The sequence below is a fragment of the Cavia porcellus genome, unplaced genomic scaffold (assembly GCF_034190915.1).
Source record: "Cavia porcellus strain 051 isolate PalLab524CR breed Dunkin Hartley unplaced genomic scaffold, mCavPor4.1 scaffold_23, whole genome shotgun sequence".
In the NCBI taxonomy this organism is placed as follows: domain Eukaryota; kingdom Metazoa; phylum Chordata; class Mammalia; order Rodentia; family Caviidae; genus Cavia; species Cavia porcellus.
In genome coordinates, this window is record NW_026947506.1 from 55,400,626 (window position 1) to 55,415,446 (window position 14,821).

Sequence of the window (14,821 nt, forward strand, 5' to 3'; positions counted from 1 at the left end):
CTCTGGCTCATCTAGCAGCTGCTAGATTGGTTTCTTATGTTGTTTGCTATTTTTGAGTCTTTGTTTTCCTGCACACCTGTCTTCAGTATCTGAGATATTTCCTCACATTGGCCTAACCTGCTTGAATACTTTCAGTGGAGTTTTTATTCTTCCAAATGTCTATTTGAATCTGCTTTATGGATTCCATTTCTTTCCTATAGTGAGCTTCCATAATTATCTTAAGCTCACCTGTTTTTTGTCTGTATCTGCTCTAATGTCATAAGCATGCTGTATATTTTTGTAATCTCTGTAGTTATCTGAGAGATTACTTTTGATTCCTTTTTTTCCCAGAGCCTCATTCAATTGCTTTGTTTGTTACCACTGCAGAGAGGCCTGGTGGGTGCTTTTGGATTGTCCCACCTTGTTGCCCCCTGGATTTACCTTTGGCAAACTAGAAGTCTGGCATTGCATTGCTTAGGTGTTTTCTCATTTTCTTTTCTCCCTCTTTTTTTAGTTGAATTTCTGGGGTGACGCTTGTAAGTTGCCTGTGGTGGGTGGCTTTATTGCTAGTATTTAGGACCCTTGGGTGATGACTAGTTCTCTAGGTATCTTGTGGGTATAGCCTGGTTTTGAGGTTTTGGGTCTGTTGGGAGATCTTACCTAGTCAGGTTTGTTGGAATGAGGTTTGTCTGGCCTAGTCCCTGGTTCTTGGGCACTGAACCATGGTATTTTCTGTGACTCTTTGTCCATATCAGTCATGGAATATCAGGACCAACAGCTATTTAAAACAATTATGTCAGTTTTGGCTGTAGTGGTACCAGTAGCATCAGCCACAGCCTAGAAAACAAAAAACTGAGCTAATCCTTAATTTGCCACTTTTAACTATGTGAACTGGATTTGTGATTATGTAACAAAACACAAAACAAACCAGAAAATCATATGTAGTATATAAGTCCTTAATGTGTCAGTTTTGTTCTTGGGAGTTAAAATTTAAATGGACTAAGGAGAAAATAGAGAATTGGAGAAAGAGGAAGAGATTACAAGTAAGATTGGAAGACAAAGGGGGATCATACCACCTTTGGGAAACTGGTAACTGCAGGAAAGGAGAGATGGAAGAGATAAGAGGAAGAACAGAACAGAACCACACCCACAAAGAGGCTAGGAACCATGTTCACACACAGAAAAATAATGGAGAAAGAGATAAAGAAAAAGAAGGAAAAAAGAAAAAGAAAAACAGTCCAGTCCCAGTACTGTCTCTAGTAGACAACCTGTGGAGAGAGTCCGGATTCGTGCCACTCTACCGAGCCAGCCAGCAGGTGCTTTATGGTGATGTAGTGGACAATCTCAGCAGGCCTGCCCTGTACCAGACACCCTGGGCTCACTGCCACCCAAGCAGGTTCCGTGGGTCTGAGCCCAGCTGGGAGCTGCTGGAGGAAGCTGGCAGCAGTTCTAGGTTCTGAGCTCAGCCAACCCTCTCCAAGAAATGGTCCTCGCCAGTCGTTCTCTCTAGAAGGAGAACTATGTTCTCCACTAAACACCATCCAGCGCGGTCCACTGCTCCTCTTCAGTGCCACATCTCTTTACAAGAGGCCTCACCATCACCGGGTGTTCACATGTTCAAACAGTTCCTATGCAGTGTGTCCAGTCTCGAAGAGGCTGGCTATGCCTTCTTTGTTGAGGTTTTTCTTTTCACTCTCTCTGTGGGCTTCAGTTAGCACTTCAGCTTCTTGCTAGGTTCAGAGGACCCATTTCCTTCCTTCTTGTCTTCCTCAAGATGGTACATTCTAGCATCTGGCCGGTGACTGTCCAAGAGACTGTGTTTTCTGCTGTTTACTGATCCGCCATCTAGTGTTTCTGTCTTATTCTATAGGTATTTTCAATTTGTAACAACCTAAATGCCCATCCCCTAAGGAATGGGTAAATAGATATGGTATTTTTATACAATAAAATGGGGGACTACTGCTCAGCCATAAAGAAGGGTAAACTGGAGACTTTTATCCATAAATGGATGCAACTTGAGAACATAAGTATGATACACATGAGTAAATATAGTGTCTTACAAGTGTGAGAAACCGAAAGAAACAGTGTATGTATATGTATATTAAAAGGATAGTTAAGATAATTATATTGCTGAGTCTCTGAGTTCACTGAAGAGGAAGATTTTTGCAGATATTCTTTGGACAATTGAATGCAGATGTCTTATGCTCTGGGTGAATGATTTTAAGATGACATTGTGCAATGTATGTACCATTGTTGCCCCAGTTGATGCGTTTTGAAATTTTGTTTTCTTTTTTCTCTCTGAATTAAAAAGGTTTTGAAAACATAATGATCCATTTTGATTTTAGTTTACTGCATGGTCAGAGGTGTGGGTTTAGTTTTGATCTTCGGCATATAGGAAGCCAGCTTTCCTAGCACTGTTCATTAAAAAGTCATAGGAAGTGCGGGTGGAGCTGGTCTATTGAAAGTGACAAATAGGTCCCATTGGGATGTGTTGGTTCAGTGCGTCCTACATAACTGAGTGGAGCCGTATGGTTGGCCACTTGGAATTTGGTTCACATCATGGGAAGCATGGGTTTCAGGATCTCTAGACCCTGAGGTCTGTGGGAGGAACTTGGGACAAGCATCAGAGGCTGAAGGGTGGCCCTGTGCTAAGAAGCAGCCAAAGAAGAGAAAGTTGGAAGTGCTGAGGAAGGAGTAGCTGGGTAGGAAGAGAATCAGGACGGGGAAGCTGTGGGAGTCTGGAGGAAGGCCTGATTTGCACTGTCTGGTGATCACAGGGACAGAGCAGACGCAGCACCTGCCAGACTGTATGTAACCTGGTGGGCCCTTGGCCATGGAGTAGGGATTCACATGGCCAGAGCTGAGGTGCAGTGAATCGAGACGCAGAGACAGACACTGAAGCGAGCCAGGCGTAGAGATGGGAACTCTGCCCACCCCATGCTTCTGCTCTGAGGCACAGGGCAGACTCTTTGTGTGGTTGCTTTGAGCCAGAATTGGTTTTTGTTTTTGTTTTAAGAATGGTTGTGGTTTTTTTTTTTTTTTTTTTTTTTTTTTTGCTAAAAGACTTCAGGACCCTGTTTGTGGCTGTAGGAACGTTTCTGGTAGCTCTGGGCCCGGCTGAGTAATGACTGATGATGAACCAAGGCCCCTGTGTGTGGCATTAGGTAGGCAGTGTGCTTATCCCAGCACCTTTTCTCCAGCCCTGTTCTTTACTTTTTTAAAATTTTATTATAGATTTATTTTAAAGGGAATAAAACAAAACAATAAAATGGAAACAAAACAGAACAATATTGTATTTCAAAAACAAGACAGAAAAAATGTACCCCCACAGTTGCTATATTGCATATTGTTGTTGATATGGGCAGAAAAATGACAAACTCCAAAAAAAATTTTTTTTTTCATTTTTGTTTTTATCGGTACCAGGGATTGAACTCATGACCGCCTGCTTGCAAGGCAGGTACATATGCCACTGAGCTAAATCCCCAGCCCCCAAAAAAATTTTTAAAAAAGCACTTCATTAGCTGAGCTCAGCAACAACACGGTCCCAGAAAAGCAGTGAGAAAAGTGTGCCCCGATCCAGGGGCTGCAGGGAATTATACAGTAGCAAGCTGCAAGAGGAGGGGTCTTAGGATCAGTTTGTCTCCATAGAAGGTTTAGTTTTGTAGGAACCTGGGAGGTGGAACAGGCAGTCACAGGAACCAGGGAGGCAGGGAGGGGTTGCATGGTGGGTATGTTACAAGGTTGTAACTTAACTGACAATTACAAAGTTTTACAGGAAGAGAACAAGTTGTAATAAGCACATTTTGGGTTTTTGAGGTTATAAGGGTTGTCCGACTACCGTCTTTAGGCCTACAGTCAATGAAACAGTACAAGCATTAAGTCTTTGTTTTTTAACCTCAGTAGCTGTCATTTCAGTCTGTGTTCCTCCAAATCCACTGCTTATGGGGGTGAGGGCTCTCCTTGTCTCCTGGCCCATGCCCTGCCTGGCTCACAGGAAGAGTTTGGCTTCTTGGTTCTCCGCTTGGTTTCTTGGTTCTCTGCTTGGCCTGCATCTGGCTCTGTTTCTGCCTTTGTTGTTCAGTCATAGTGTTGGATGACGGTGGTTAAAAAGCAAAACCATCTCATTTTGTCTTGAGCACAGTTTGGACTTCACACCTCTAATGAGCACTCAGCGTCGCCTGCCAGTGTGACCCCTCCCCGCCTATCCCATTCCTGGCAGCAGTTGGGCCTGAGGTCCTGCCTGGCCTCTCAGGCAGCTTCGCTTGTGCTGTGAGCCACCGTCTGGGTGAACATGTTCCCCTTGTGCCTTACTTGTTCTTCTGCACCCTTCCATGGTGGCGGTGGGCTCCGAGCCCCTTTGTCTGAGCCTCAGGACTCCACTTCTGAGATCTTAGCCGCCTCTCCTCGCTGGCTTCCATGGTGGCAGCCTTCTTTCCTTAGCCTGCAACACAGCTGTCCTTCCCTGTTGCTCACTCCTGGCAGCTGGCTGTCACCCAGGAGCCTCCAGGGGCTGCTCTGTTGTGAATCCAGTAACTTGTGTGTAGTGAGCCCACTCTTTCCTCTAGCCTGCGGTCGGCCCGTTAAGATCCCTCTGTCCAGAAGCTCTCCTGGTTTCCCTGGTGCGCTCCCCCCCCCCCTTGTGCTCCCTTTTCTCCTGGCCTGCACACACGGCTCTCTGTGCGCCTTCCTGGGTTTTCACTTCCTCAGCACCTGCGCTCAGGACTGTGACGCCCACTCCATGCTCTCCTGGAACTCCTTGTACATCAGTCTTGCTGTGATCCTTTTCTTAGTTCTAGATCAAACTACAACTCAGGCTCCATGAGCTTTTGGATAGATGGCCTCTTCACGATTGTTAGGAAAGCTCTACAGACTCAGCTTAGTGCATTTCTTCCGAAGACCATGACAACTGGGTTCTGTTGGTCCCTCCCTCTGCCCTGCCTTGCCCACACCCTGCCTGGGCAGGTGTCAGGGCCTGTGGCCTCTCCCTGCGTGGACAGAGCCCTTTCACATGGGCACTATCCTGGCGTCCTTCATGTCTCTCCCAGCAAGTATTCTGGTGGTTCCTCCCTCTCTTCAGTTCTCCCAGAAGTGACACCAGTCTCTTCCTGTCAGTGCTGTGGTGCCCCTGGCAGCCTCTCAGTGCCCACCTCTCGTACTGTTCTCTGGCTATTTGCTGTGTTGTTCCTGGTCTGCCTAGAAAATCCTTCAGGGTCCAGGGCAAGGGCTGTCTCTGTGAAGTCTCCGAGTCTAGAGCCGAGTGTATGGAGGATTATGTGTAGAGCTTGGCTGTCCTGACTTAGTGACAGCAGTCATTTCTGGAGAACTGGTGTGGGGACACTTGCATCTGTTGCTGTGTTTCTGCTGGAAGCCAACGGTTAAAAGCATGAGGTCCCCTCCCAGCCCCTGTGCAGCCAGTCAAACCCAGGGCCTTCACACTGAGCCACACCCCTGGCCCTTTTTTGTTTTTTTGACAGAATTTCGGTATGTTCCCCAGACTGGGCTCAAATTCATGGTCCTCCTGCCTTAGCCTCACAGTGCTGGGCTTACAGCTGTATGACACCAATCTAGCCAAGCACATGAGCTTTGGTGACGGTCCCGCTTTTACTGTTTCTGTAACTTTGCACTGATTATTTACTGTCTCAGTGTCAGTTAAATCTGGGGCTTAAATGTGCTTGCCACACAAGAAACAAACCATAAGTGGTAGCCACTGCCACTGCAGATGTAAGGTTCCCCCCTTGCAGCCCCTGGAGCTGTGCTCTGCTGTCCTCCAGGTGGTAGAGTGAGGCTCAGCCCCCCCCCCCCGGGTAGCCCTACTGCTTCTCAGTCAGGTGGCAGTTGGCCACTGTGGCTTCTTCTGCCTTTTGTCCAGAATTTCTATAAGCTGAGTTAAATGAGTTGGAAATAAAGATGGATCTGGAGCTCCAGAGAGGCTGAAAAGGAAATGTGTACGTTGCTGTTTGCATGAAGGTAGTAACTAAAGTCGTTCCCTTCCCTTTGAAGCCCAGTCATCTGTGCAGCAATGAGCTATGTATTTCCTGTGACAGATAATTGTTATGTCTAATGGTGACTTAAACTCTTGCACGGTAGAAATCAGCACATGTTTGTTCTCCTTCCCCAGCCTGGCTGTGAGCTCTTAGAGGGCCGAGAACTGACCTTTCTAAGTGTGCTCTAACCTCTGCCCTTTGATGGGCCTCATTTTGTTTGCTGCAAGTTAGCACTTCATTTTCATGAAAGGGATTCTCAGCCATTTTTAAGTAATGATTGACCAACCAAGATGATTTTATTGTTACTTTAAATTGCATTAAAACATTTTATTCACATATTCACAATAAAATTATGACGTCAAACATATTTTTAAAACTGCATCTCAACCAGGCATGATGGTGCACCATTGTAATTCCAACACTCAGAAGGCTGAGGCAGGGAGATCGCTGTGAATTCTAGCCGAGTCTGAATTACACAGCAAGACCCTGTCAAAACCCAAATCAAATGAGCAAACAAAAAAGTGCCTCATCTCCTCTGTCACTGCATCCCATCTCTGCTCCACAGGGGTCGTCCTTGCTGGTGCTGTCTAGGGCAGGAGGCTCTAGTCTTTGCTCTCCTCTTCCCCTCTCTCGTTTTGCAGTTGAAGAAACTGAAGGCCACATCACAGTGGTTGTTCCTTTTTGTTTTTTAATCTGACAAAATATTTTTCAAGTTCAGCTTGGTTGAGACTCGTGATCTGCGCTAACTCCAGTCTACACACTTTATGTTTGTCTTTGGCAGAGCTGAGAAGCTGCAGCTGCTGAACCACAGGCCAATGACTGCCGTGGAGATCCAGCTGGTGAGTGGGGGGCTGGCCGGCCGATGTGTGGGGCCCGGGCTGTGGTCAGTGGAGGAGCTGTCTGCGACCCATCAGGCAGGGGCAGGGGGACAGGGAGAGGAAAAGGGAGAGGATGTGAGTGTCGTGAGTCTCTCCCATGGGACTTGGTGGCTCCTCTCCTCCAATGCACTAGCCCTGGCATTACCTCCCTACAGGGGTGCCACTGACAGCTGTCCTAAGACACTGTCCTGCTCCCAGACAGCTCCGCTTGGTTCCTCTTGCTCTCCCAAGAGCTCTGCTTGCTCACCTCCTGCCCTGGCCTGAACCTCAGCACCCTTCCTTTCCTTCAGCTCAGGCCCATCTCTCGCTCCCTCCCGACTTTCCTGCATAGCACTGGTTTCCACATCCTTTGTGAACCCAGCTGTTGTGCTTCCCTCCCTGCCTTTGAGAGCTCCTCCAGCACTGGCTCCAAGACACAGGGACTGCCTTCCCTGTGTGAGGGGACATGCAGGTCGCTGCCCTGTGGGCTCCCAGGGCAGGTCCTCCACCACCCAGGCAGAGAACGGCTTATCCAACTCCAGTCTAGAGAACTGATGGGACAAGAAGAAAGCAGTTTCCAAAGTTTCCAAAGTCAGTGTAGACATACTTGGCTCTGTCAAATTCCTTTAGAAAAGCATGGAAGAGAATGGCCAGAAATACCTCTAATCTTGAGCTTCTTAATGAAAGTTTTTTCAAGGGTAGTATTTAAACTTTGCCTAAAGCATTCATTTCCTTCATTGTTTCTGTCCTTCAGAATATACACAAATTAGATTAGAAAAATTCCTTCCATGAAGGGTGTCTTTCTAGGGGAACTGGCCTTGCGGCTAAATAGAGAGCCCTCTTTTTGTCTCCTATTATTCTTATGCTTTAGACTGTTGATTTAACTTACAGGAGAGAAAAAGCAAACAAAACAGCTAAAAACCAATCTCTTCCCTTGGGTTAAAGATCACATGTCATGGCTTCTCCAGCTCTAATCAGCAACACATGTTCCCAGGCTGAGGGACAGATGGCGAGGGGAGACAGGAGGACAGTATAATCTCGCTGCAGTCTGTAGAACGCTAGCGTTGCTTGCATTGCTCGGCTATCAGGGGTCCTCAGTCCAAGAGGCCTCATCTGTGTCACTTCAGATGTATTCACCCTGGTGAAGGGTGAAAGGACTTGGGTTCACTCTTCCGTCGCCTAAAGGATCGGCGAGTGGCTGGCCAGGGCTTTTCCGAGCCTTCCCATTCTCCCCTGGTCGCATCCTGTGGCCTTCAGTGCCAGGCAGGGTTCATGGAGAGGCAGAGAGCAGTGACACAATTTGATCTGGCCCACAGATCAATCCGTGGGGTGTATCTGGAGGAGGAACTGGGATGATAAAGAACGAGGGGGGGGGACAAAGAGAGATGGAGACAAGTTGAGGAGTCCAATCAAGTCTCGTTTATTCAGGAAGAGGTTGCAGCTTTTATGGGCCAAGGGCGGGCTGGTGGGACAGGAAGAGGCTACGGGGTGGTTTCTGATGGGTCATCTTCACGTCTGGGTATGTGACATGAGCAGGAGAGGATTATGGGTAATGTAGGCAGGTGCATTATGTGCCCATAGGGGAGAGAGGCGAGGAGGCAGCAATGGGGCTGTCACGCCGCTCCCTACAACAATTTATTGGGCAGCTCATATGATGATGGAAGCTGAGCTTCACAGAGGCATCTGCAGAGCCCAGGATGTGAGCAGCACAGCTCAGTCTGGGTCTGGGGGCTCTGTGGCCAAACCCCAGGAATCTGGGGGCTACCGTTGTAAGCCATACCTGGCAAGAGGGCAACAATAACGGCATCTGGATTGCTCCCTCCACAGAGCAGGCAGCCCTGGCACAAATGGTTGCTTCTTAGCAGTAGCACCAGATCCCCCTCCCTGGGATTTGGCTACAGAGGTGGCAGGTTCTTTACCAAGCTCAGCATGGAGGAGAAGAAGCGAAGGCTTCCCACAGCTGGTCTGAGACTCTCCCCACGTGTTCCCCAGCCCGCAGAAGCAGGCCCACTGTCCATGCGTGTCAGTGTGCAGCCCGGGCCCAGGCATCTCGTAGGCTGAGCTTCCCAAAACCTCTGCCATGAACTGTGCCTGCCCGCCAGCTGAGGCTGCAGGAAACTGGGTGGCCACGGGACCCTGCCCCCACCACCATGGGCTCACGTGAAAGGGTTTCAAGCTCTATGCCCTGTAGCCAAGGCACTGATCCCAGCCACCTCACAGCCACTGTCCTAAGCAGCACTCCCCTGGAGGCCCGTTAGTGACTCAGTGGCTTTGAAGTCTTGAGGGCTGGCTTACAAAACAGCGTCACATCTTCCTGGTTGGTGCCCACAGTAGGCTGTGCCTTCATTTCACAATAGAGGAAGTTCAGAGCGAAGAAGTGAAGACACCGTGCACACATCTGTGATCTCAGTCAGCACCCTGGGGGGCTGAGGCAGGAGCACAGGTATGCCCAGCCTGAGCAACTTGGCACGAGTTTGTCTCAAAAATGGGCCGAGAATGTAGCTCAGTGGGAAGGTGCTGGGTTCAATCCCCAGTGCAGCCAAAACAAAACAGAAAGGTTAAGTGAACTGCTGTGGGACAGATAGCTGCACGGGATCGCCAGGGCTGCAGGCTGAGGATCCCTTATTCTGGATGCTCGGACCACTGTGTTTAGGGTTTCCGATTTTTTTGGAATATTTGTGTTTGGGAGGGATGGGGCCAAAGTCTCACAGAATTTCTTTCTGTTTAATATGTACCTTGTACACATGGACAGAAGGAAATTTCATGCAGTGCTTTCAGTGTGCTTGCATCTTGGCTCGAACCTGTCATACAATCAGATGTAGAGTTTCCCACCTGAGGTGTCACGTCAGTGCTCAGAAAGTTTCAGAGCTTAGTATAGTGGTGCATGCCTATATAATCTCAGTTACTCAGAAAGCTGAAGCAGGAGGATTGCAATTAGAAGCCAGCCTAAGCAATTGTATGAGATTCTATCTCAAGACAAAATAAAAATCTGGCATGGGGGCACACGCCTGTAGCCCCAGCACTTAAGTTTGAGGCCAGCCTGAGTTTACATAGTGGGTTCAAGGGCAACGTGGAGGAGACCCTATCTCAAAAAAAGACAAAAGAGCTAGTGATACATCTCAGTGATAAAATGTTTGCCTACATTTGTGTACTGTGGGGGTGGAGAGAGTCCATGGTTACCTGAGCCTATTGCTTGACACAAGCCACAGTGTGTCCAAGATGCAGGGCATGGCCTTTGGCTTCTGGAAAAGTATAGCCTCTCCTCAGGAGTATGCAGTGGAACAAGAAGGGCTGGTGTCCTCGCAGGAGCTGGCATCCAGTATCAGACACCTTGGCCCCACCTGCTGACACCCAGCACCGAGCTTCTGCATATTCAGGTGTCTTTGTCCTGGCTTTCTGTGTGCAGGGCTGGAGTAGCCCTAATGGCAGTGACCCCAAGGGGGCCTCAGATGCTGGACACTCAGGCTGGGGTGTGGCTCAGTAGTGGGGCACTTGCTGAGTACGTGCAAAGCCATCCCCAGTGCTGCCCCAAAGTACACAGACTGTGGAGCTCTGCACCAGCCTTGTGTACTAGCTGTGTATACTGATGATTCTAAATTTGGAGACATTCTTTTTTTTCTGTGGACCAAAGAATGAAATTGGGTAGTTCTCTTGTTCTTTATTCTTTAGGGGCAGTCTGCATGAGCTTACTGCTTTTATAGGCCCTGATTTGGCGGAGGTGGGGGGTAACCAGGAATCAAACTTACGACCTTGCATTTGTCAGGCAGGCACTTATACCACTGAGCTATATCCCCAGCCCTATAGGTCCTGATTTGTACGTTTGATTTTTGAAATGTACTTTATGAATGTTGTTTCCTGATGATAAAACAGTTGCAGTTTACTAAGCCACTGACTGTAGAAAGGGGCTGCTGTGTTGGGCAGCAAGACCCCTTGATTTACTTAGGGTATTCTGTGTCTGGGTACTGAAGGCTTCTCTGGTTGTGGAACCAGTTTTCAGCCGAGTTGGGTTAAGACAGATGTATTGTCTGTAGCATGAGGTCATCAGATTGAGGTGTTTTCCAACATTGTAAGCCTGTAAAAAATTTTTTTGGGGGGGCTGGGGATTTAGCTCAGTGGCATAAGCACCTGCCTTGCAAGCAGGCAGTCGTGAGTTCGATCCCCAGTACCGATAAAAAGGAAAAAGACAAAAAAAATTTTTTTTCAAGATAGTCTCATATATAATTTAAGTTGGCCTGGAATTCACTGTGTAGCCAAAACTAACCTGGGACCTGTGGTGGTCCTCCTGCCTCAGCCTCCCGAGTGAACGCCTCCATCCCTGGCAGTCCTTGCTTTACTTAAATCTGCCAGGATTTTATGTCTGGAAGTGCATCTGGTACCAGTGCCCAATTTGAGATGCTGTGGGAAATGTGAACAAGGTTAACTAACTTGGCTGCCTGCATGTGGCTTTTAAAAAGGTGATTGGCCATGCTGTGCTTAGAAGGAAGGCTGAAAAAACTGGCCTATGACTGAGGGTGTCTTTTATATTCCAGTCTCTGTCTCATGTCAGAAAGCAGACCTTAGGAGGGCCTGTGTAGGGTGGCACTCTGCATCCTCGGGAAAACCAAGGCCGTGTGGAGTGCCTGGCCAGCTTCCCATTGCTCGGGCAGAAGACCTGAGAGGATCACCTTACGGAGGAGGAGAGCTGTATTTTTGGCTCATAGTTTTGGTGGTTTCGGTCTATGGTTCCCTATGGCAGCTAGGAAGCAAATACAGGGGTCAGGGTCCCCTCTAAGGGCACACTAGCCCCACTGTGGTGGTTACTTGATGGTCAGATGGAGTGGGGACACTCAGCTGAGTTGAATCATTATTCTTTGGGCATAGGAAGCCCACTTGAAGGAGGCTTGATGTTGGAACCGTATAAAAGGAGGATGGGAGGGCAGGATTTCAGGAAGAGCTTCCTTGCGGCTGATTTTCCTTGGAGCAGTTTTCGCCATTCTCTTGGGAGAAGCTCTGCCTTCATCTCTGCCTTGGATGCTGGCTTCTGGCTGCCAGGGCTGATTTTGCAGCTTCCAGGTTGACCTCCAGGCACAAGACCCTTCGTCTCCATCTCAGTCCTTCTGGTGTGGACACAATGGGACAGTGCCATGGCTCCAGCCTTTGCATGGACCCTTGGGTCTTCAGCATGCAGACAGATGTTTACACTCGTCCCCATGTGTGACTCTGGGTGGCCACTGTAGGCCAGTCCCACAGATTGCTGTGCCCTGCGTTCAGTGTGGTTCAGATTGTGTGCCGTGTTTCAAGGAGCCTGGCCGCAGCCCTGACTGATGACTTACCTTCCAATGGTTGGATGTCCTCCCCGTAGTGCCCGGGGTGCTCTGCCCAGGGGTGCATTTGGGATCTGAACTGCAATAGGTTTGTGTTCAATACTGGGCTGTAGATTTGGGCGGCCAGGCTTGGAATTCGAGTTGTGTGCCTTGCTTTGTGATGAGCAGGGGTGCCACTCCAGACCCGCGAGGCCCCTGAGGAGTGCCCGCGAGCAGTTGGGATGGCCAAACTGAGAAGGAAGCTGTGAGCCATTTGGTACCGAATGGTGGATGTGTGCCATGAACTCCAGAGAGTATAGCGTGGGACTTCACCACCTGGAGGTGACTTCTCTTTGTGTATTACAGCAACTGCCTCTTGGTATGGATGTGGGTAGCGATAGGAAAGTCAGGGTTTTCTTTCCTCCTCGTTCCCGTTGTGAGCATTCATGTCGGCCCAGCACAGTGGGGCACCTGGGTGGAGAGGACCTGGGGACCCCGGCACTGACCTCCAGCCGGGCGGGGCAGGCTGGGCAGAAGCATGTGTCTGGTAATAGCAGCGTGGTCTTTCCTCACACAGATGGTGGAGGAGACGGAAGAGCGGTTCACGGAAGAGGAGCAGATCGAAGCGCTTCTCCACACCGTCACACACATCCTGCCTGCCGAGCCAGAGGTGGAGCAGATGGCCAGCACCGAGGCTATGGAGGAGGAGGGCCCGGCCTAGGGAGCCCGGGCAGTGGGTGTAGAGGGTCCAGCCGCCTCTGGACCATTCAAAGGATTGTTTGTTTGCTTCCCCGCCTCAATCCCAACTGCCTGCTTTCATGGTTAGTTGGGAGAAACCACAGAAATAAAGTGAATAGAGACAGTTAGACCTGGAGAAGAAACACAGTGAAGCCAGACTGAGGTGAAGGGGCGGGGTGCTGGAGGGAAGACAGTGACTGGCCTTTGCCACACGCGGGAGCCCTGTGTGTACTCAGACGCGTGGCCCTGGTGAGCTGCATCGTGACTGCCTTCATCTGCTTTCCTGGAGCTCCAGGCAGCACGAGTATGAAAGCCTGGTTAAAAGCTCAGCACCCAGAGTGTCTGGTGTTGCTGGAGGTTAGGGTGAGCCTGAAGGAATTTCCTGACAGTGGCCATGGAAATGCAGATGAGCGGAGGCCAGGTATGGCCAGGCTGCCGCCAGGCCTTGCCTATGGACTCACTGACTGGTCCTAGGTGTTCACCACTGGCTCTCCAGACCGCAGGACTGCTGCATCAAGCACACCGGGGCTTCCAGAGCGCCCCATTTCCTGTCCTGAGCCAGCCCCTGGTTGGGCAGAAGGTGGCACAGACCATGGAAGGCTCACTGCATAAGCAAAATCATTTGCCTCTTTGAAGGGCATCATTAGGCTGTTCTTTCATGAACAGAGCAGGAAACCCAAGAGCAACTAATTTGTGTTTGCTGTTACAAGGCTGCATCTGTTTTGAATTGAAAACACTAATTACTGCATGAAGACCTAGTCAGGCTTCCCAAAGTTTAGAACTTGCAGGCATGTGGGCGACCATCTGCAATCACTGCTTCCTGTTTGGGGAGGGAAACACCGGTGAATACTGATCCTCCCATTGGTGTGCATTTTGGCCTAAAATTTCTGGGCCTTGAGTAACTTCTAGTCCCCTTGTGAATCCCAGTTTATTTCAAGCCACCTCCCTACACAGTTGACCTCTGTCGCTGACTTTACAGAATAGCTGAAGTCTCTAGAGGCAGTGTCAGCGCTGCAGGTTAGGGTTAAATCTCTCTCAAGTGTGAGGTGTGAACGGATTTTAACCTCATTAAAAATGTATTAGATGGTTTCTCTTGATGGATTTAAGGCTTACACAGTGAGCAATTGCTTCCAGCTGTTGTCAACTTTTGCTTTTTCTTTGAAGAATTTGCATTATCATAGATTGAGAAATAAAAGGACATCTGACTTAAAAGCTAAAACGTCTGCTTTTTAAAAAAAAGTTGACATTCTAATTTTTTAAAAAATTTGTTTCAATGTTTGGGACCTACCCTGATGGACGTGTTTTGAAATTTTCAGTTTTTTATTTTTTCTTTTTCCCCTTGAAATAAAATGGAGGTGGGAAAAAAATAAACTACTATAATCTGAAAAAAAAAAAAAACAAAAAAAAAAAACCCTAATTTGGGACCTGAATTTAGCCTCAGTAAAACCAGACCCTGGAAGACCTTTATAAGAAACTTACACTTTTTTAATGTTTGTGCCATAGCCGTAGCAAACATTTTGAAAAGAACAGTCTTACTTTACATAAGAAATCCATACATCACTGAAGCCCTCAGGAGATGCTCCATGTAGCCAATGTAGCTAGCACTATGTCTTTGTGACAGGGTCTGCAGGATATGCAGGGGGGCAGCCCCGTGAGCGGGTGACCAGACTAATAATCTGGTTAGCAGCAGCTATTGCTACATGTGACTGTGTCCCAAGCACATTGGCTGATTTGAGCCCCATGGTAAAGACAGCCTGTTGTAGTCAGGGTTGTGCAGAGAACAATTATAATCAGGTCACAGAATTTATAATGTTCATGATGGTCACCCAGAGTTCAACACAAAGTGCAGGAAATCTGTCCACAACAGAATAAAAACATAGAATATTCAGCCAAGGGCCTGAATCCCACAGCAGTGTCCTGCATGAGTCCAGATGAAGACCCAGAGCCCACAAGAAAGACTCACGCCAGTGTTTTTCACAGA

At 48.6% G+C, this 14,821-nt stretch overlaps 1 protein-coding gene across 3 annotated transcripts in view; it reads left to right on the plus strand.

The window, feature by feature from the left end:
* Positions 1-14,059, plus strand: part of Crcp (CGRP receptor component) — a 50,541-nt gene extending 36,482 nt beyond the window's left edge. For all 3 annotated transcript variants that reach the window (XM_063233509.1, XM_063233508.1, NM_001172933.1), the window contains 2 exon segments: positions 6,745-6,802; positions 12,680-14,059. In XM_063233509.1, the coding sequence (XP_063089579.1) occupies positions 6,745-6,802; positions 12,680-12,823 (202 nt within the window). In that variant the 3' untranslated portion in view covers positions 12,824-14,059.
* Positions 14,060-14,821: the final 762 nt, after the last annotated feature.